This window comes from Hemitrygon akajei, chromosome 4 (genome assembly GCF_048418815.1).
Source record: "Hemitrygon akajei chromosome 4, sHemAka1.3, whole genome shotgun sequence".
NCBI lineage: Eukaryota > Metazoa > Chordata > Chondrichthyes > Myliobatiformes > Dasyatidae > Hemitrygon > Hemitrygon akajei.
Window position 1 is genome coordinate 101,909,539 of NC_133127.1, and position 23,099 is coordinate 101,932,637.

The following is a 23,099-nucleotide window of genomic DNA, read 5'->3' on the forward strand; positions in this document are numbered from 1 at the left end:
GCCCAATGCTCATTTTTTTAGATATCTCCAAATCAGACACTTTATTGCTCCTTTAATTCCTAACTTTCCTGAAATGCCTGCGAAAAATGCTATGGACCTATTTCTTTCCATTAATCCACTAGGTAAAGGTTTAATATCAATTATTCAAGATAAATTAGCAGCCTTACAACGGGCCCCTGTGGATAAAATTAAAATGGCCTGGGAGCAGGATTTAAATACCTCCTTATCTGATGAGAGCTGGGACTCAATTCTCAAATCGGTTAACTCAACCTCTCTTTGTGCTCGCCATTGTCTTTTACAGTTTAAAATTGTTCATAGAGCCCATATGTCTAAATCTAAACTATCTTGATTCTACCCTAACATTAGTCCGCTCTGTGATAAATGCAAGAGGGGCGTGGCCTCTCTCATCCATATGTACTGGTTCTGTACTAGCTTGGAGAAATTTTGGAAAGATGTCTTCACTACGTTATCGTGTATTCTGAATCAGCACCTAGAACCAAACCCCTTAATTGCTTTGTTCGGTTTTTGGGGCGAGACAGATTTACGTCTGGGTCCGACCAAATGCCGAATATTATCCTTTGCCTCTCTCCTGGCTAGACACTTGATCCTCCTTAGATGGAGAGATGTTGCCCCGCCCACTCATGCTCAATGGCTTAACGACATTATGGCCTGCTTGGACCTCAAAAAAATTCATTATTCAGTTCTTAATTCAGATCTAAAGTTCCATAAGGTCTGGGGACCTTTTATTGAGTACTTTCATAACCTTCCTCTTGACTAGGGTTTTTTTTTCTCTTTTCAGTCCCTTGCTTTCAGCTCCCTTTTTTTTCCTGGTAGTAGGCATTATTATTCTCTGTTGCTAAGTGTATTCACAGTCTGGGAGTTTGATTGTCCTGATTTATACTCTCTATATTGTGTTGTGGTTGGTCTGGAGTTGTTGTTGTTTTTTCTTGTGTTGTGGGGCTTGGGGAGGATACTAAGTTTACTTGTCTTCAATTTAGGTGCTTTTTTGTCAAATTCTCTTCCTTTGTAGCATATTGTCATTGTATGCTTAGTTTTGCACTGTATTAATGTTCCTCATTGGGATTTGGGGTTTTTAATTTGTAAAACGTATAGAAAAACTAATTAAAAAATAATAAAACTTTCTCATTGCAACCATTTTGTAACACCAGAAACTACTTGAAAGAAAAACACAGGAGCTGAGATACTTGTCTTCTTAGCTTTTTTTTAGTAGGCACTGACATATGACTTAGTGGCATAATGATATACACCATTCATGTCTTTTACATATAACCTATAATGAATTATGTAAACAAACAAAAATGCTTAATAAAACAATTTACAATGTTACTCAAATATTACTGAAATATTAAATACACAACTGGCTTGTTAATAACTAACAGACTCTCGTTGCTTTAAGTGGAGAGAGGAAATATTTCTCCCTGGCAAAATATGATGCATAGGCCATAAGATATGAGCAGAATCAGCCCATTAAAACTGATTTTTCTTTTCAATCACATCCTTCTCCTTGTAGCCCTCACCCCCGCCCCCCCCCCCCCACAGATCAAGAACCTGCCTTACACACACACAACGACTTGGTTTCCACAATTCCCTATGCAAGAAATACCACAGATTCACCACACTCTGTCTGAAGAAATATGATTGCTGTATCTCACTTGTAACTTAGACACTGTACAACACATTCTATGCTTTCCAAACTGAAACTCCCAACTGCTGAGATTTAATCAATGTTATCTGCATTTAAGCCAACAGAAATCCATGCAAACTAATTTGATGTCCTCGGTCCTCCTCGATTTGCTGCATCTGGTCAAACAGATTGCCAAAGTGAAGCTAATTCTGAAATGCCAGACAATTTAGTGAATACGAGACTTTCCATCTTCTTTTGGAGTTATGCTGTATCCACACTGAGGTTCTTTGAATAACTTGTTTCAGGAAATTACATCTGCAGTTTAGAACCAGCTTGAAAGCAATACTTTATTTGTCCTCGCTTGTGAAAGTCATAACAAAACAGTGGTTTCCTTAATTTTCATTCTTCAAGATGTGACATTTACTGTTAGCTTCCTTGTCATGTTAATTATTATACCAGGTCTTCAAGTACAGTTCTCTACCACCTACACCCATCCAATTCCTCCTCACCCCACACACAATCCCCATAACGATTTACAGCTGCAGGAATTATCAGCCAGTGTCACGGAGGTGAGGTTTAAACTGTTGTGCACAGATTCACCTATAGATCAAATGGAGTCTGATGGGAATAGGAAGCTTTTACTTTGTTGTACATTACTTCCATTCAACTTCAAGTTCAAGATTGTTCAATGTCATTTCCAGCACACTGTGTAAAGGACAACAAAATAATTGTTGTTCTGGATGTGATGCTGCACAAAACAAAGACAATAGGATAAAGAAAACAACATTTAAAAACACAATAAATAGGGGGAGTAGTGGCGCTCCTAGTCAGGGAAAATGTCACAGCAGTGCTCAGTCAGCATAGACTAGAGAGCCTAGTGAAGCTTTATAGACCAAACTGAGCATAGATTCATAAAGAATAAAGTTTTTGGCATATTGGTCTTCATAAATCAACGTATTGAGTGCAGGAGTTGGGATGTTATGTCAGAATTGTGTAAGATGTTGGTGAGGCCTAATTTAGAGTATTGTGTGCAGTTTGGGTCACCTACCTACAGAAAAGATGTAAATAAGATTTAGATTGAAGAGAAAATTTGCAGAGATGTTGCAAGGACTTGAATTATAGAGAAAAGTTGAATAGGTTAGGACTTCATCAAATCTCCCCTCAATTTTCCACATTTTAGGGAATAGAGGAATACACAATTATGAGGGGTATAGATAAGGTAAATGCAAGCAGGCTTTTTCCACTGAGGCTGGGTGAGACAAGAACTAGAGGTCGTGGGTTAAAGGTGAAAGGCAAAATGTTTAAGGGGAACATGAGAGGGAACCTCTTCCCTCAGAGGCTGGTGGGAGTGTGGACCGAGCTGCAAGCATGTGCTGGATGTAGGGTCAATTTTAACGTTTAAGAGAAATTTGGATAGGTATATGGATGGGGGTGTGTGGAAGGCTATGGGCCGGGTGCAAGTCAATGGGGCTGGCAGATTAATGGTTCAGCACTGCCTAGATGGGCTGAAGGGTCCATTTCTGAGCTGTAGTATTCTATGACTCTGTCATTCTATAAATACACAAGATAGGTTATAAGACGTAGATTGGTTGTCTGTCCATAAAGTGATGCTAGGCACAGGAGTGTCTGTACATAATGTCCAGATGGATATTCATCCCAGTTTGGACATTTCCATGATACATGAAGAAGGCACAGTGGTGTAGTGAGCAGAGTTGCTGCTAGGGACCTGGGTTCAGTCCGGACCTTGAGTCTGCATGCTCTCCCTATGACTGTCACAGTAGTTATGGGGGATTTCAACATGCAGGTGAACTGGGAGAATCAGGTTGGTGCTGGACCCCAGGATAGGGAGTTTGTAGAGTGCCTAAGGGATGCATTCTTGGAACAGCTTGTACGAGAGCCGACCAGGGACAAGACTATTCTGGATTTAGAGTTGTGTAATGAACAGGATTTGATAAGCGATCTTGAAGTAAGGGTTAGTGACCATAATATGATAAGTTTTTATCTGCAATTTGAGAGGGATAAGGGCAGCTCGGAGGTGTCAGTGTTGCAGTTGAACAAAGGAGACTATGGAGCCATGAGGGAGGAGCTGGCCAAAGTTAAATGGACTGATATCCTAGCAGAAAAGACAGTGGAACAGCAATGGCAGGTATTCTTGGGAATAATGCACAAGGTGCAAAATCAGTTCATCCCCAGAGAAGGAAGGATTCAAAGGGGGGAAAGGGGCCACAGTGGTTGACAAAGGAAGTCAGAGATTGCATAGTATTAAAAAAAAAGTATGACAGAGCTAAGGTGAGTGGGAAGACAGATGATTGGGAAATTTTTAAAGAACAACAGAACTTAGCTAAAAAGGCAATACAGGGAGAAAAAATGAGGTACGAACGCAAGCTAGCCTGGAATATAAAGGAGGATAGCAAAAGCTTTTTTAGGTATGTGAAGAGAAAGAAGATAGTTAAGAACAATGTTGGGCCCTTGAAGAATGAATTGGGTGAAATTGTTATGGGAAACAGAGAAATGGCAGAAGAATTTAATAAGTACTTTAGATCTGTCTTCACTAGGGAAGACACAAGCAATCTCTCAGATGTATGGATGGGCCAAGGACATAGGGTAACAGAGGAACTGAAACAGATTGACATTAGGAAGGAAATGGTGATGAGTAGACTAATGGGACTGAAGGCTAACAAGTCCCCAGGTCCAGATGGCCTGCATCCTAGGGTACTAAAGGAGGTGGTTCTGGAAATTGCGTATGCATTAGTAATCATTTTCCAATGTTCCTTAGATTCAGGATCAGTTCCTGAGGATTGGAGAATGGCTAATGTTATCCCACTTTTTAAGAAAGGAGGGAGGGAGAAAACAGAGAACTATCGCCCTGTTAGCCTAACATCAGTAGTGGGGAAGATGCTAGAGTCCATAATTAAGGATGAAATAGTGGCATATCTAGATAGCAGTGACAGGATTGGGCCGAGCCAGCATGGATTTACCAAGGGCAAATCATGCTTGACTAATCTATTGGAGTTTTTCGAAGATGTAACCAGGAAGTTAGACAAGGGAGATCCAGTGGATGTAGTGTACCTCGATTTTCAGAAGGCATTTGATAAGGTCCCACATAGGAGATTGGTGGGTAAAATCAGAGCTCATGGCATTGGGGGAAGATATTGACATGGATAGAAAACTGATTGGCAGATAGAAAGCAAAGGGTAGCGGTGAATGGGTGTTTCTCAGAATGGCAGGTGGTGACTAGTGGGGTGCCACAGGGCTCGGTATTGGGACCACAGCTGTTTATGATTTACATCAACGATTTAGATGAAGGCATTGAGAATAACATCAGCAAGTTTGCTGATGATACTAAGCTGGGTGGCAGTGTGACATGTGATGAGGATGTTAGGAGAATTCAGGGTGACTTGGATAGGCTGGGTGAGTGGGCAGATACTTGGCAGATGATGTTTAATGTGAATAAGTGTGAGGTTATCCACTTTGGGAGCAAGAACAGGAAGGCAGATTATTATCTGAACGGTGTAGAGTTAGGTAAGGGAGAAATACAAAGAGATCTTGGAGTACTTGTTCATCAGTCACTGAAGGTGAATGAACAAGTGCAGCAGGCATTGAAGAAGGCTAATGGAATGTTGGCCTTTATTACAAAGGGAATTGAGTACAAGAGCAAGGAAATCCTTTTGCATTTGTACAGGGCCCTGGTGAGACCACACCTGGAGTATTGTGTACAGTTTTGGTCTCCAGGGTTAAGGAAGGACATCCTGGCTGTAGAGGAAGTGCAGCGTAGATTCACAAGGTTAATTCCTGGGATGTCTGGACTGTCTTATGCAGAGAGGTTAGAGAGACTGGGCTTGTACATGCTGGAATTAAGGAGATTGAGAGGGAATCTGATTGCAACGTATAAGATTATTAAGGGATTGGACAAGATAGAGGCAGGAAATACGTTCCAGATGCTCGGAGAGTCCAGTACCAGAGGGCATGGTTTAAGAATAAGGGGTAGGTCATTTAGGACGGAGTTAAGGAAAAACTTCTTCTCCCAGAGAGTTGTGGGAGTGAGGAATGTACTGCCTCAGAAGGCAGTGGAGGCCAATTCTCTGGATGCTTTCAAGAAGGAGCTAGATAGGTATCTTATGGATCGGGGAATCAAGGGATATGGGGACAAGGCAGGAACCGGGTATTGATAGTAGATGATCAGCCATGATCTCAGAATGGCAGTACAGGCTCGAAGGGCCGAATGGTCTACTTCTGCACCTATTGTCTATTGACTGTGTGGGTTTCCTTCAGGTGCTCCTGTTTCCTACCACATCCCAAAGACAAGCATGTTGGTAAATTGAATCCCACCCTCTGTGTGGAGATGAATGGTAGAATCAGGAAGGAGCTGAAGAGAATAGAGGGGGAATAAAATTGGGATTAATATAAATGGGTGCTTGATGTTTGCTCTGAGATCAGAGGGCCTGAATCCTTGCTGTATGCCTATAAAGACCAGTGGAGACTGTTTATTAACTGTCATGCACAGATTCTGAGTGAATGGACATTGGATTGTGCTGATTTTTTATCAGACCTATAAAGAGTGACAATTGGATGAATTTTCTATTTGGCTCCCAATCCAATCTCCTACTCATCTCCCAAACTGAGCCAGAGATGCCATTCCATTCCAGAGGTCTCACGCAGTCTGATGTCACTTACGATTCAGCCAACAAGGTGCACTGAAACATCTCAGTGGACCATGAATCATACTCCAACAGAAATGCCAGCATATCCTTCACTGCTGTGGTAAGGGAACAAAAGGGCCAGGGACTGGTGAACATCAGAAGATCACACAAGTCCACCAGTCTCACCACATTTTAAGCTTGAAAGAGAAATGATATGCATCCTGTGGAACAGGGGTTTAAATGAACCATTTCAATAAAGGACATCACGACAACAAGTGTCTGAAAAACTTAAGGGAGTATTTTTTTTTTAAAGTATTAGAAAACAATTAAAATTATTGAACTGATTACTCAAATAATATAAACAAAATTGTGAAAAACTAACAGATATAATTTTTTGAAGAGGTTACTAGGAAAGTTGATGAGGGTAAAGCAGTGGATGTTGTCTATATGGACTTCAGTAAGGCCTTTGACAAGGTTCCGCACGGAAGGTTAGTTAGGAAGGTTCAATCTTTAGATGTTAATATTGAAGTAGTAATATGGATTATTACTTCTGGCTGGATGGGAGCTGCCAGAGAGTAGTGGTGGATAACTGTTTGTCAGGTTGGAGGCCGGTGACTAGTGGTGTGCCTCAGGGATCTGTACTGGGTCCAATGTTGTTTGTCATATACATCAATGATCTGGATGATGGGATGGTAAATTGGATTAGTAAGTATGCAGATGATACCAAGATAGGTGGCATTGTGGATAATGAAGTAGGTTTTCAAAGCTTGCAGAGAGATTTAGGCCAGTTAGAAGAGTGGGCTGAACGAGGGCAGATGGAGTTTAATGCTGATAAGTGTGAGGTGCTACATTTTGGTAGGAATAATCCAAATAGGACATACATGGTAAATGACAGGGCATTGAAGAATGCAGAAAAACAGAGTGATCTAGGAATAATGGTGCATAGTTTCCTGAAGGTGGAATCTCATGTGGATAGGGTGGTGAAGAAAGCTTTTGGTATGCAGGCCTTTATAAATCAGAGCATTGAGTATAGGAGTTGGGATGTAATGCTAAAATTGTACAAGGCATTGGTAAGACTGAATTTGGAGTATTGTGTACAGTTCTGGTCACCGAATTATAGGAAAGATGTCAACAAAATAGAGTCAGTACAGAGGAGATTTACTAGAATGTTACCTGGGTTTCAGCACCTAAGTTACAAAGAAAGGTTGAACAAGTTAGGTCTTTATTCTTTGGAGAGTAGAAGGTTGAGGGTGGGCTTGATAGAGGTATTTAAAATTACAAAGGGGATAGATAGAGTTGATGAGGATAGGCTTTTTCCATTGAGAGTAGGGGAGGTTCAAACAAGAGGACATGAGTTGAGAGTTAGGGGGCAAAAGTTTAGGGGTAACTTGAGGGGGAATTTCTTTACTCAGAGAATGGTAGCTGTGTGGAACGAGCTTCCAGTAGAAGTGGTCGAGGCAGGTTCGATATTGTCATTTAAAGTAAAATTGGATAGGTATATGGACAGGAAAGGAATGGAGGGTTATGGGCTGAGTGCAGGTTGGTGGGACTAGGTGAGAGTAAGTGTTCGGCATGGACTAGAAGGGCCGAGATGGCCTATTTCCGTTCTGTAATTGTTATATTGTTATAAAAATAACAAAGGAATAAAGGATAAAGCCCTAGAGCTGTCCATCACTGAAGCAGGCCCTTTAGTCAACTCTGTTTGCCAATAGTGAAGCCATCCCTTTATTGAGGTGGCTCGTTAATCCCCTGTTCTGCAGGATGCATATCATTTCTCTTTCAGGCTTGAAGTGTGGAGAGACTGGTGGACTTACTTGTGAGATCTTCTGATGTTCACCAGTCCCTGGCTCTTCTTTTGCAGTAATCCATTTGGTTGTATTGGGTCTCTATCCTGTCCTATCAAGGAGCTGTCCAAATGCCGTTTAGATTGTGTAATCCTATCTGTCACTGCCACTTCTTCTGGCACCTTGTTCCATATGACCACCACCCTCTATGTGGAAAAAAATTGTCCCTCAGATCTCTTCAAAATCTCTTTCCTCTCACTTTCAAAGTATGTCTTCTAGTTCTGGAATCTCCTTGGAAAAAGACAGCCCTTTCCATGCCCTCCAAAATTTAAAAACCTCTACAAGGTCACCGCTCAGCTTCCTACATTCTATTGAGAATAAAGCCAACCTATCCCATCTTTCCTTAGAAGTAAAACCCTCTAATCCAGATAAAATCCTGGTCCATCTCTTTTGCACTGTCTTTAATACTGCCACATCCTTCCCATAACATGGCAACCCGAACTGTATACAATATTCCATTGTGGCCTGACCCGATGTAGCAAGAAAAGCTAATGAAAGCAACTGGAGGGTCATTGAAGGGTCAGAGGTGGACAGAGTGAGCAGTTTCAAGTTCCTGGGCATCCACATTTCAGAGGATCTATCCTGAGCTCAACATATTGGTGCAATCACGATAAAGACAAGCCTGTGGCTATACTTCATTAGGAATTTGAAGAGATTTGTCATGTCACGAAAGACGAGCAAATTCCTTCAGATACATCATGGAGAGCACTCTATTGCATCACTCTCTGGTAAGGAGGCACCAATGTTCAGGATCATAAAAGGCTTCAGATGTTTGTAGACTCACCCTGCTCCATCACAGACACACTGAGGAAAATGTGGTGCCCCAAAAAGGTGGCATCTGTCATGAAGGGCCCTCACCATCCAGTACATGCCAACTTCTCATTACTACCATCAGGGAAGAGGCACAGGAGCCTGAAGACCCACATGCAATGTTCCTCTGCCATCATTAGTTCATGAATTAATGAACTATCTCATTATTCCTCATTTGTATTGTTTTTAATGCAACTAAGAGAAATTTCTTATCCCTGCATTGTAATGCTGTAACAAAACAAATTTCACGACCATTTGTGAATTATTGTCACTGATGGTGATTTTAATTAAAGTAACAAAAAAGGAAAATTAAAGGATGAGAAAGGTATCAGAAGAAGAGACATTAAGTCAAGTAAATTATGAAAAAGGAAAATAGCTCATAACTTTAGATTCAAATAGAGTGCGTCAAGGGCAAGAAAAAAAACATGGAGTGATAGTTGAGGTAATATCACTTTAATTCTGAAGAAAATTAATATTAAAGGAACTAATGCCTGAAGATGTGGACATCGCTGCTATATAAAAAAAAACTCCCTATTTCTCTCCTCAATTTCCTAGCTCAAATTTTGTTGTTATAGTTCTTTGTACTCACTAGTGCACAGAGTAGTAAAATGTTTCTCTCAATAACTCTTGTTTCCAATCAAACTTCTAAAGAACCAACTCATCTTTATAATCCAGCCCTCTGAACTGAAGAAATTCTGGTGGATCTATGTACCATATCTTCTGAGGCAAATATCTTTTCTAAGACAAATGCTTTGAGTTGTATAATTTTACTTTAACCACGAATCTGCGTGGGTAAAACAAAGAAAATTCACCCTGAATATTTTCACTTTCCAATTAAAGACTGGCATGTTAATAGTGCTTTTGATTTCATAATCTGTACACATTGTGGTGAACTACATATACCTGTCTGGACTCACGCCCACCCCCCCACCCCCCGCTGACTGCTCCTGTGGCTCCTCCCACAGACCCCGGTATAAAGGCGATCGGAGCCTGAGCCCTGCCCTCAGTCTCCAGGATGTAGTGTGGTGGTCATTTGCTGCTTGTTCTTTCTTCCAGTCAATAAAAGCCGATATCTCGCCTCACGTCTCAGAGAGTTATTGATGGTGCATCACACATAAACCCTAAATTTTCTTTGGTTCCCCACTATTCCTGTCCTTTCTCCATTTAACACAGATCTGTTCTTTTCATTCAGAATAAATTACTTTAAATGGGGTTGATGTCATTTGGTACAGATGTGAATGCATGCTTTATTCATTAGACTGTAATTTTCTACTCTCATCTACATTGATTACTTATTCTGCTCATCGTTGTCAGCACATCTGGATTTTTGGCTTTTTATTGTTTCATGTATTCACTTAATAAATACAGTGAATAGTTGAAGTCCAAATGAAGATTTTGTGGGACACTATCTGCAATTTTCCTGGAAAAAATGTTGTTTCTTATTCCTGCCAATGGAAATTCTGTTTTGGGGTGCATTGATTTTGTTCACCTCATGGCAAATCATTTGTTGCACCAGTAACCCACAGTGATCTGATCACATCCATCGGCACAGCGTGATCAATAAATACTTTGCAGAAATAACTGAGCAGTGATTCAGAGAGTAATTCATCACGACTACAGTGATAAGTCATTTTTCACAGAAACTGGGGCAAGGTACACTGTTTACAATGTGCATCAACCAATTGGACTTTGGAGCTGGAAATACAAGGCATCAGGATAATTAGGGCGAGTCAGCATGTTTCGTTAAGGAAGAAATGGAAAAGCAATACACACAAAATTCTGGAGAAACTCAGCAGGCATCAATGGAAAAGAATTTGATCAACATTTTAGGCCATGACTCTTCATTAGGGTTAAGTAAAAGTTAGTTAGGTGAAGTCTAAATATAGTACATAACCAAAGGAATATAGGGATTTAAAAAAAGCTAAGTTAAGGACTATACTTTTCTTGGACAGATAAAACTGATGTTAAATGTAAAGAACTTTTAAAATTATCTATAGGTCAGTTCTCCATTAGAAGGTTGGATTAAGTGCAAAACACTTAGATGATGAATGCTTTCATCTATAAAAAACAGAAAAAGAGGACATAATGGGTCATTAAGACTATGACATGCTCGATATAGAACAAGTATTCAAGTTCAAGTTTGAATTTATTGCTGTCACTGCCGGAGTATAAATGCCCTGAAAATTGGATTTTTGCTGCAGCAGTGCTATACATTGCAAACACAAGTTAACATTACCATAAATTAACATCAGCTGTGGAAGAGGGAGATGATAGTTACAAAAGCAGAAATCATAAATAAATGTACTTCATTCATCAGTTATCAGTGACTCAGCTGAATTATTGCCCCCAAATCAAAAAATGTTGGTGGATAAATCCACAATTCAGACATAAGCGAAAACCATGGGCTTACATTTCAAAGCAGTACAAAGATAGTTCACCAAGAGATAAAGTTCAGAGGTAAGCATTGAACAAACCTGTTTGGTTTGACGATTTTCCACTGTCCTTACTTCAATGCAATTATTTATATTTCCTTCACTCGTCTGCATTGTATTGAACTGTTGTATTTCTAGAAAGGGAAAATGTTGTGCAAATAGATATCAAATATTAAACAGAATAAATATCTGCATGTTTATGCATTTTTTTACAAGCAATCTCAAGCTTCACAGAATATTTTATTGTTTGCAGTCTTTTTCAAGACTAATACAAAAATATAGTTTTCCCACATTAAATATCCACATAACACAAAAACATCCTGAACATGCAAAACCCAAAGTCCATTGTATCTGTTATGTTAAACCATGCACTCCAGGGCAATGCCACGCTTGCACTTTAATAGCTCACATCATCCAGGGTAATAATGAATGCTAATCACATCAGCACTTCCAATATAACTCGGAGTCCTGCCATGTGCAGAAGTTCGCTGATGACACGGCCATAGTGGGGTGTGTCAGGAATGGACAGGAGGAAGAGTATAGGAAACTGATACAGGACTTTGTGATATGGTGCAACTCAAACTACCTGCGTCTCAATATCACCAAGACCAAGGAGATGGTGGTGGACTTTAGGAGATCTAGGCCTCATATGGAGCCAGTGATCATTAATGGAGAATGTGTGGAGCAGGTTAAGACCTACAAGAATCTGGGAGTACAGTTAGACGAGAAGCTAGACTGGACTGCCAACACAGATGCCTTGTGCAGGAAGGCACAGAGTCGACTGTACTTCCTTAGAAGGTTGGCGTCATTCAATGTTTGTAGTGAGATGCTGAAGATGTTCTATAGGTCAGTTGTGGAGAGCGCCCTCTTCTTTGTGGTGGCGTGTTGGGGAGGCAGCATTAAGAAGAGGGACGCCTCACGTCTTAATAAGCTGGTAAGGAAGGCGGGCTCTGTCGTGGGCAAAGTACTGGAGAGTATAACATCGGTAGCAGAGCGAAGGGCGCTGAGTAGGCTACGGTCAATTATGGAAAACCCTGAACATCCTCTACATAGCACCATCCAGAGACAGAGAAGCAGTTTCAGCGACAGGTTGCTATCGATGCAATGCTCCTCAGACAGGATGAAGAGATCAATACTCCCCAATGCCATTCGGCTTTACAATTCAACCACCAGGAGTAAGATATGTTAAAGTGCCGGGGTCAGGACTCAATGTATTTAAGTAAACTACTTAAGAACTTTTTAAAAGCTATTATTAATGCTTTTTGAGAGGGTGATTTTAGATGCATATCATATTTTTACTGAGTTAAGTATTGTATGTAATTAGTTTTGCTACAATAAGTGTATGGGACATTGGAAAAAATGTTGAATTTCCCCATGGGGATGAATAAAGTATCTATCTATCTATCTAATACTAGAATCGATCATCCAAGCTTGGTAGATGTATATTAAGCCTCTACAAATGCTCCATCACAACACTGGAATATATCCTATCCTGCTGCTAGGGAAGACTTATCAATTCAGTAGTAGATAGGCAGGAGGAAGTAACTGGGAGTCCTCAAAATTGACTCATGATCCCATAGCATCAGATTAAATGTGAGCAAGGAAACCTACTTCCATGTAACACTTGCTGAATACTAACGAATATGACCAAGAATGTCTCGCTAACATAAAAAATAGGCTAAAGAACAACACACATAAATGCAGATCAGACATCTATGGAGAGGAAGAACCATTCGATATTTCATGACAAGACCCTTCATCAGCACTCATCTTGAGAGACAAACTAACCCGACTTTATTCTCATTAATCCATTGTCGGCTTGTGCAGAATTTGTAGAACTGACCACTTTACAGTCCTCATGGCTACAAAATCATACAGAGGTCACCCACCCTGGTCGTGTGTCTCTACCAGTGTGATAAACGGGATAGATTTAGAACAGAACTGGCATCTCAAAACTAAGCCGCTTTGAACCACCAGCAGCAGAAAAACATTCCACCAAAATCTGTAACATGATGACTCACTCTTGCTTTGCTATCTAGCCAGGAGGTCAGCCTTGAGATCCCAAGTGCCAACTTGGTGAGGCTGGACTACAAGCATGCTAAATCAAATATCTAAAAGAGAATGACTAAACTAAACACCAGAACTGATCTCTTACTATCTTCCCTTTTGGTTAGTCCTGACGAAGGGTCTCGGCCGGAAACATCGACAGCGCTTCTCCCTATAGATGCTGCCTGGCCTGCTGTGTTCCACCAGCATTTTGTGTGTGTTGTTACCAGAACTGATGTTCTGATTGCTCTGCAATCTTGCCATATCCAGCTGTTACCGCTGGTAGACAATTAAACTGCAGAAGTCGGGTTTCAGCCAATTCAATTCTCCTGATAAAACAGTTAAAATGACCAGACTTATAAACTGATAACGATGTGGGGGAGTCTTCACCAAATGATAGCGGTGGTTGAAGAAAGTGGCTCAACATTATCCTCAAGGGCAGTTAGGATTGAGCAATAGATGCTTGCTTCAGCAATACAGTACTCACATCTTGTAAAATGAACAAATTAAAATTAAAATGCATGCAGTAAGTCCAAATTGAAAACAGAATATTCTAAATATACCAAATAGCTCAGATTCTATGTGTAGAGTGAGGAGCAAACACATTTCAGATGGATGATCTTTTGTCAGAGTGACTGTTCTAAGTTAGTATTATTCTGCAAATCCGGAGAGAACTGGAGAAAGAAAACCTCTTGCTTATGAACATAGTTCAGCCAGAAGGCATGTACTCAATGCACTAAGTGATAAAAATCTCCTCTTGAGTACACTCATGCTTGTTAACAGAGAAGGGAGATTATCAGACTAGCCACTTTTATAGTAGTACAATTGGAACACACAAGAACTGTAGCCCTTTAGCCAAGTCTCCTTGTATAAACTTGGAAATTAAATATCTCAATTTTCTTTTGTTTCAACCGGAAATGAAGGGAACAAGATACCAGTCACAGAATTTCCTCATGACCGTCAATGAACAGAGCATTCTCTGTATATAACACAAAGGACCAAATATCCAGAGCAGTATTTAGATATTTTTACGGAATTGTATTTTCTGGTCTGTCCCTCTATTCTCAGAGAACTGCATTCAGATCATAACAATGAATGGTGCAAAACTGCTCTATTTATCACAGTAAGACATTGGAGCAGACTTAGGCTATTTGGCCCATCGAGTTTGCTCCACCATTTGATCATGGCCGATCTATTAACCCTCTAACCCCATTTCTCCTGCCTTCTCCACATAAACTTTGACGCCTTTACTAATCAACAACCTATCAACCTCCATTTTAAATATGCCCATTGATTTGGCCTCCACAGACGTCTGTGGCAATCAAATCCACATATTCATCACCCTCTGACTAAAGCCATTCCTCCTCATCTCTGTTCTAAAGTGACATCCTTCTATTTCAGGCTGTCCCCTCTGATTCTTTGCCACTCATCTTAAATTATTGCCAAGCCTCCTTCCAATAAAGAAAGCTAAATCGATATTCCTATCAAATAAAATTCACAATTTTGAATATCATTATTTAATTTCCCCTTGATCGTCTCTGCTGGAAGGAAACTTTTTTTTGTTTGTTTTTTTGACTGGAAGCTTACATGTCCATTCAAGATCCTTAAAGGACATAGTGTGTAGGTAGCATGTATAGGGCATAGGAGGAACATGTGTGCTCAGACTTCATGGAACCATAGAATTATACAACACAGAAGGATGTCACTTGGCCCAACCATCTCTCTACCGACCCAGCCACTTCTCTGCTGCTTGGCAAATTTTCAACTTCATATTTTTCTAAATTCTTCTTGAAGGCCATAGTGAAAATTGATTTCAGCACATTTACAAATAAAACACCCTAGACAGCAACCACATGCTGTTCTTTTTCCTGTTTTTAAAATACATCTGTAACTTCTAGTTCTCAAACTCTCCACCAAAAGCAGCATTTTCCCTCTATCAATTTTGTATACATGACTATTTCATATACAGTATTTCTATCAATTTCTCCTCAGCAAACTCCAATCTTACCCTACTTCTCTGTACTATCATTTTAACTGTAGTCATTTATCCCAGGATTCATTCTCATAAATCGGCTTTGGACCCTCTCTAACACAGTCCAGAAAAGACTTAAAGAATGCTGTTAGATAATATGGTAATCAGAATTGAATGTAGTATTCCAATTTATACCAGACCTGTGTTTCATAAAGGATAAGCACAACCTACTTGCCTTGATATTTTATACCTCTATTGATAAAGCCCAAAATTACATCTGTTTTAATAATTGCTCTCTCAACCAGTCCTGCCACTTTCAATAATTTGTCCCTCACCTCCTGTATCCCTTTTACAATAGTATCCTTTATCCTGGATTTCCATCCCTCATTCAACCTAACAAATGCATTAACTCCCATTTCTTTTCATCAAGTTTCATCTGTCGTTCATCTTCCCACTCCACCAGTCTCTTTATATCCAGTTCCAATTCATCATTATCCTCTTTCTAGTTCATAATACGGCTAGGATGTATCTCATCCACAGGTTAAGAAACATCAGCTTTCACCACCAAACCAAATCATTAATATTGATCAAAATATGCAATGGCTCCACCCTGGGGATCTCTTACCTGCCAGTTTATATCCAGCCTCTTTTATGCTCTGTGCTTCAAATTTGGTGAAAAGCCTGTTATCAAAGGCCTTCTGGAAATCATATACACCACATCAATAAAACTAGCTGCTGGAAGAAGTCAGCAGATCAAACAGCATCTGTAGAGGGAAATGGACAGTCAACATTATGAGGTAAGACCTTCATCTGGACTAAATGAAGGGTCAACTGTCCATTTCCTTCTACAAAAGCTACCTGAATTACTGATTTTGTCAAAGCTCAAAATGAATCATCAGATTTACTGATGACACAACAGTGGTTGGCTTTATCAACAGCGAGGGAACGACATATAGAGAGGAGGTAGAATGGTGCATACACAACAACTTGAGTCTCAACATAGGCAAGACTAAAGAGATGATTATGGACTTCAGCAATATCCACTCCTCACGCACATAACAGCTCCTCTGTGGAGAGAGTGAGGAGCACCAAGTTTCTGGGAGTGCACATAACAGATGATTTCAGCTGGTCTCTCTAGTCAAGGAAACACAGCAGCACCTCCACTTCCTGAGGAGACTGAGGCAAGCTAATCGCCCCCGACCCCATGCTAACCAATTTTTTCAGGAGCTCCATTGAGAGTGTCCTGACCAGCTAAATCACCATCTGGTATGAGAATTGCAAGGCATCTGAATGCAGTACCCTGCAAAGGAAGGTGAGGTCAAAATATGAGGTCATGTAAATCAGTGATAATAAATCTGTAAACACGAGGAAATCTGCAGATGCTGGAAATTCAAACAACACACACAAAATGCTGGTGGAACACAGCAGGCCAGGTAGCATCTACAAGGAGGAGCACTGTCGACGTTTCGGGCCGAGACCCTTCTGGTTCTTAAATAACAAAGATGACTGATTGGCAAAATTGTTCTGTTCCAAAACCAACTGCCCAATTGTTACAACTCTGAATTTATTAGATCCTTTTTTAATTAAGGGCAATCATCACCCACTACTCCCAATCGAGCTATGATTCGGCTACATTAACATTGGTATTTAAATTCCTATGCGGGATTGGCAGAAAATAAGCAAGAAGCAAAACATATGGGTGGTCTATTTTCAATAATCCAACCCTTAACATGAAGCTTTGGTAAGTGGCAGAGGTAGGTTTTGAGAGGGGTGTAGATCTCTGCTGCAATCTGTCGATGGGAAAACTCAATTGTCCTATAGTTCAAGCAACTTTTTGTTGACCTATGAAAGTACAATTAGAATTTTTTAAATCATTGACTCTGAAGAGTTGTGGGACTTGTTCCCTTCTCTTGACAACAGTGACTTGCAGAATATTACAATGGCTAAGAACTTTTAGGTGATACAGTATTATTTGCAAGGATGTGGATTCAATATTTTATTTATAAAATCTTAAGAATGTCAATAATGCCATGAGATGAATTTAATAATCTAGCATTAATGAGAAAAACTGGTCAACTATGTTGTAAATGATTTATAAAACATTTTGAAATAGTTAATCAACTTAACATTTATGATTAAATTCTTGCTGTCAGAGCACCACCACCAACTTCTTAAGCTTAATAACCACTTACCAAAACAGTTGATTTAGACCCTACGGAAATCAATCCCCAGGTATACTGTTAACAGCTCAGTGTGTGAAATATCTTTGCACGTGAGCAGTCAGCTGAGAACAGAACATTTTTAAAAAGTCACGATTCCACATGTAACAAAAGGATGTTTTTCTGCTTTGAAACAAGAAACTCTACAGTTTGTTTCAGCATTTGTTTTCTAAATTACTTTCAAATGAAACACTGGAGTTCCATGATGTGGAGCAAGAAATGACTACGTCCCACACACATGGCATTGTTTTATTCCCAATGAAACTTCAACCCCATACAAAGGGCAAAGTCTCTTATTTTTGTTATTGCATTAACTAGTTACTGATAGCAGTTTCAGCAATTTTGCATTACTCATCAGGTAAGATTTTGGACCACAATCACACTCAATTTAATGTCCACAGTTGAACCCCCAGGAAACCTTAGGGCAATAGTTTTATTTATATCTTTTAAAGTGGTGTATACTCAATCACAACTAGAACAAAAAGACTCTGTAGAAAGCTCCACTGTAAATAGCATCATGGATAGGACAGAACTGGGCTCTTTAGCCTACTAAGCCTTATCCATTTACATGAACTCAACATTCAAAGTAGTTCTGCAGACCAGGACATTCTGTGCAATGTAGGAGATTGAGCAGCGATCTAATAGAGGCATGTAACATCATGGAAAGGATGGACAAAGAGAAAGCAAATATCTTTCTTGGGCAGGATGTGTTAAAGATAAGATAGGTTTAAAATCCCATTTAAAAAGGGGCATCGGGCAGCTTCTTCACACAAAAGGTTGGTGTGTATTTGAAATGTGCTGCCAGAAATAATGGCCGAGGCAGGCACAGCAGCAACATTTGGACAGTAGTGGTTTAGAGTTTAGGGCCAAACACAGGCAGATGGGTGATTTAGGCCAAACGGTCTTTTTTCAATGCTGAATGACTTTATGAACTAACCCTACCCTTTCAGATTCCATTACTCACCTAAAAATTACAGACAATTAACAGTAGGTAATTAACCTATTAATCTGCACATTGTTGGGATATGAGATTTGTTATAATGTGAGTATTATTAAAAGGAAGTTAATGCTAATCGGGAAGCTGTTGGTAGCAGGAGGCGAGATCCAGGGTTGGCAGGGTCTTTACTTCGCTCTTTTTACTGCCGGTATGCATTGTATATAGTTTCTCCACCCATGCCGCATGAGGTACCGGAAAGCCTCTGTATTGTAAATATCATTTGCTGTCCCAGATAAAGATGTTCTTTTGACCATAAAGTTGTTGAGTGGTCTTTTGTAAAGTAGAAGTTACCACATATTTTTGGTGACGAGGTAAACTGGTTTTCTGGACGTGTCAGCCCGTTTCGAACAGGAGCTGTGAGAGGAAGAGGAGCCTCATGTTCAGATGGCTACATTCGGGTCTATCGGTGAATTCATGGAGCGAACCGAGGAGTGGCTGGAGTATGAGGAAAGGTTGGGATACTTTTTCTGTGCTAATGGCATTACTGAGGAGGCTAAGAAGTGCTCTATTCTCCTGAGTGTGTGTGGGGCAAAGACTTACAAGTTGATAAGGAATTTAGCCACACTGCAGAAACCGGGAGAAATTCCATATGATGAACTGGTCCAGCTCATGGGGAACCATCACAATCTGAAGCCTTCGGTGATAGTCCAACGGTTCAAGTTTCACAGCCATGTCCGGAAGCCAGGTCAGTCTGTGGGTGATTTTGTGGCCGAGCTTCGGCAGCTGTTGGCGCATTGCGATTTCGGAGCCGTGTTGGATGACATGCTCCATGATAGATTAGTATGCGGCATTAATAATGACGCCGTACAACGCCGTTTGTTGGGGGAAACCCCACCATTGACTTTCAAGAAAGCCCTAGAGATTGCCCAAGGCATGGAGATGGCTGCTAATAATGCCAAGGATATCCAGAAAGGACATGGGGGGTCACAGTCGGTGGCAGTGCACCAAGTCAGGAGGGAGACTGGTAAACAGGCAAAGCGGGTGGAATGTTTTCAGTGTGGTGGAACGTACTATGCAAATGTTTGTAAATTCAAAGATACTGTCTGCCATGCTTGTAGCAAAAAGGGACATTTAGTTAAAAAGTGCAGGAGCATAAAGGGTAAGGTTAAACCTGGGCGGGGTAAAGCTCAACAGACTCAGGCACCCACACACTGCCTAGGGGAAGCAGACGAGGAGGCAGTGTGTGCCTACAACATGTCTGGGGTGGAAACAGATGAGGAACCACCTGAACCATATTATGCCACAGTCACTGTTAAAGGAAAGGACATTAAGTTCGAGACTGATTCAGGGGTTACTGCATTGGTCATTAGAGAGGAGACCTACAGCAGGACATGGGGGGGGGGGGGGTCCAACCTGCCTCCCAACAGACCATCTAAGCTCAAACTCAGGACCTATACAGGGCAGCCCATACCTCATTTAGGGGTGTTATATGTGGATATTTTAGCTAGGGGCCAGAAGGCTGAAGCTGGGCTGGTGATAGCTAAGGGCAGTGGGCCCAGTCTTTTGGGCCATGATTGGCTTTGCAAAATCCGGCTCAACTGGCATGAGATTAAGGATGCACGCAGGACGGAGGACATTCTGCAGCGGTATAGTGACGTTTTCAGGGACGAGCTGGCCACACTGAAGGGTGTGACTGTGAAACTCCATGTCAACCCTGAGACCACACCACGTTTTTTTAAGCCCAGGTTGGTGCCCTGTGCCATGAAAGGCAAAGTCAATGAGGAGCTGGTACGTTTACAGGGGCTGGGCATTATTGAGCCCATACAGTTTTCAAGGTGGGCGGCTCCTATTGTTCCAGTTTTGAAGGCAGATAAAACGGTGAGGATATGTGGGGACTACAAGCTTATGGTGAATCAGGTCTCTAAGCTGGAGGAGTACCCATTGCCACGGGTGGGTGACCTGTTTGCGACCCTGTCAGGGGGTAAGCTGTTCACAAAGCTCGACATGAGCCACGCCTACCAACAGCTGCTGCTTGACGAGGATTCAAAGGAGTATGTCACAGTCAATACGTACAAGAGTTTATTCAAATATAATCACCTGTTGTTTGGAGTGGTGTCTAGTCCCGCCAATTTCCAAAGGACGATGGACGCTTTGCTGCAGGGGATTCCGCACATAGCAGTGTATCTTGATGATATTTTGATCACGGGAGCCACGGAGGGGGAGCATCTGGCTAATTTAGAACAGCTGCTGAAGAGACTCTCAGACACAGGGGTGCGATTGAAACACAGAAAATTTGTGTTCCTGGCTCCAAGTGTGACCTACCTGGGACAGAAGATTACAACTGAGGGGCTTTGCCCAGGGGAGGACAAATTGAGAGCTGTCAAGGAGGCCCCAAGAGCGTCACTGAACTCAGATCATTTTTGGGCATGGTGAATTATTATGGCAAGTTTCTTCCGGACCTCTCAAAGGTTTTGGCCCCACTGTATAAGCTGCTTCACAATGACACTAAGTGGCAGTGGGGTGAAGAGCAGGGGGAAGCTTTCAAGGAAAGGAAAGGACTCCTGCACTCAGTGAAGCTGCTCGTTCACTATGATCCAGACAAGGAGATCACCCTTTCATGCGACGCTTCGTCCTATGGAGTCGGGGCAGTTCTCTCACACGTAATGGAGGACTGTTCAGAGAAGCCTATTGGTTTTGCTTCACATACCCTGACAGCTGCTGAGAAGGGATATTCACAGCTAGACAAAGAAGGTCTGTCTGTTGTTTTTCCGGTCAAACGCTTTTATCAGTGTCTCTATGGACGTGCATTCACAATTTATACGGACCATAAACCACTGATGGGTCTTTTTAGGGAGACCAGATGCATCCCACTGCTAGCGTCAGCCAGGATACAGCGTTGGGCTCTCACACTGTCAGCCTACCAGTATACTATAGTGTACAGAGCGGGTGGGGTTAATGCAAACGCTGATGCGCTGAGTCGACTCCCTTTATCTGAGATGCCTGTTACTACATATATGCCTCCAGAGACTGTATTTTCATTGGAGAGGCTGTCCGCGACACCTGTAAAGGCGACCCAGATCAAGCAATGGACAGAGAGGGACCCAGTCCTGTCTCAAGTCAAGACTTCCCTTTTACAAGGTTGGCCCAGAGTCGTGGAAGGAGAGGAACTGAGGCCTTATGCCAAATGCAAGACCGAACTGAGTCTGCAGGATGGTTGCATTTTCTGGGGGGCAAGGGTCATTGTGCCTCCCCCGGCCATTCACAGATTGTTGAGGATATTCATGAGACTCACCCAGGGGTGTCTCAAATGAAAAACCTTGCAAGATCCTACGTCAGGTGGCCAAGAATGGATCAGGATCTGCAGAACAAGGTAAAATCATGCACGCAATGTCAGACCAATCAGAAGATGCCACCACCAGCTGCTTTGCACCCATGAGAGTGGCGAGTCTACCATTGGTCTAGGCTACATTTGGACTTTGCTGGCCCCTTTATGGGACAGATGTTTCTTGTAATGGTAGATGTGCATTCCAAATGGATTGAAGCTCACATCATGAGCATCACCACAGCCCCCTCAACCATAGACAAACTCAGGCAAGTGTTTGCAGTCCACAGGTTGCCTGACACTCTGGTTACTGATAATGGCCCGACGTTCACCAGTGAGCTGTTTGGTGAGTTCATGCGGCAGAATGGCATTCGTCACATTCGGATGGCCCCTTTCCACCCAGCCTCAAATGGTTTGGCTGAGCGGGCTGTTCAGACAGTGAAGGAAGGCCTGAAGCAGATGACAGGGGACTCTCTTAGTACCCAGCTTTCACATTTCTTGTTTAAATACCGCCTCACTCCACAGACTACGACTGCACACACTCCAGCAGAGATGCTGATGGGGCGTAGGCCTAAGTCAAGATTGGACCTGCTGCGCCCAGACATCAAGGCAAAAGTGGAGAGAAAGCAGGAAAAGCAGAAGGAGGGACGTGATCAAAATACACGAGACAGACAGAACCGGATGACAATGTCTATGTGAGAAACAATCAGCAATGGCTACCTGGTGTTATTCTTAAGCAGAGTGGTCCAGTCTCCTATGTTGTGAAGCTGACCGACGGACGTGTTTTCCGCAGACAACAGGACCATGTGCGCCTGCGTCATGATTCCGGCTCAGAGGTAGACAGTTCCATGGAGTTTCCAATGTTGAGACAGACTACTGGGGAAGCATGTCCACCAGTGACTTTGCCAGAGGGAGAGATGCTGGCAGAGGGGTCGGGGTCCCCTGAAGAGGATGGACATTCTCACACGGACACACAGACCCTTCTCATGTCCCCAACATCAGATCCACCCAAAACATCCTCACCAGCGGTGCCTGCTGGGTCACCAGGGGTAGTGTGTAGATCACAGTGCCCTCGCAAACCTCCTGACAGACTGAATCTTTGATTGGATAGTTTCTTTTGTTGCGAGATTGAATGTTGAATTTGCCACTTTTTTCTGATGTTTTTGTATTAGTAACCTGTTGCTAATGATACCACTGTTTTTGTTTCCCAGTTCTTCTATACTGGGGGAATG

At 41.8% G+C, this 23,099-nt stretch overlaps 1 protein-coding gene across 3 annotated transcripts in view; it reads right to left on the minus strand.

The window, feature by feature from the left end:
* Nucleotides 1-23,099, minus strand: part of slc2a9l2 (solute carrier family 2 member 9, like 2) — a 374,573-nt gene that overhangs the window by 339,528 nt on the left and 11,946 nt on the right. Inside the window, exons 1-2 of one of the 3 annotated variants that reach the window (XM_073043121.1) lie at nucleotides 17,582-17,859; nucleotides 11,414-11,505 (exon numbers count right to left, since the gene is read on the minus strand). In XM_073043121.1, the coding sequence (XP_072899222.1) occupies nucleotides 11,414-11,485 (72 nt within the window). In that variant the 5' untranslated portion in view covers nucleotides 11,486-11,505; nucleotides 17,582-17,859. Of the gene's footprint in view, nucleotides 1-11,413; nucleotides 11,506-16,014; nucleotides 16,112-17,581; nucleotides 17,860-23,099 lie in introns of those variants that run through there. The other 2 variants (XM_073043123.1, XM_073043122.1) reach the window with 2 other exon arrangements.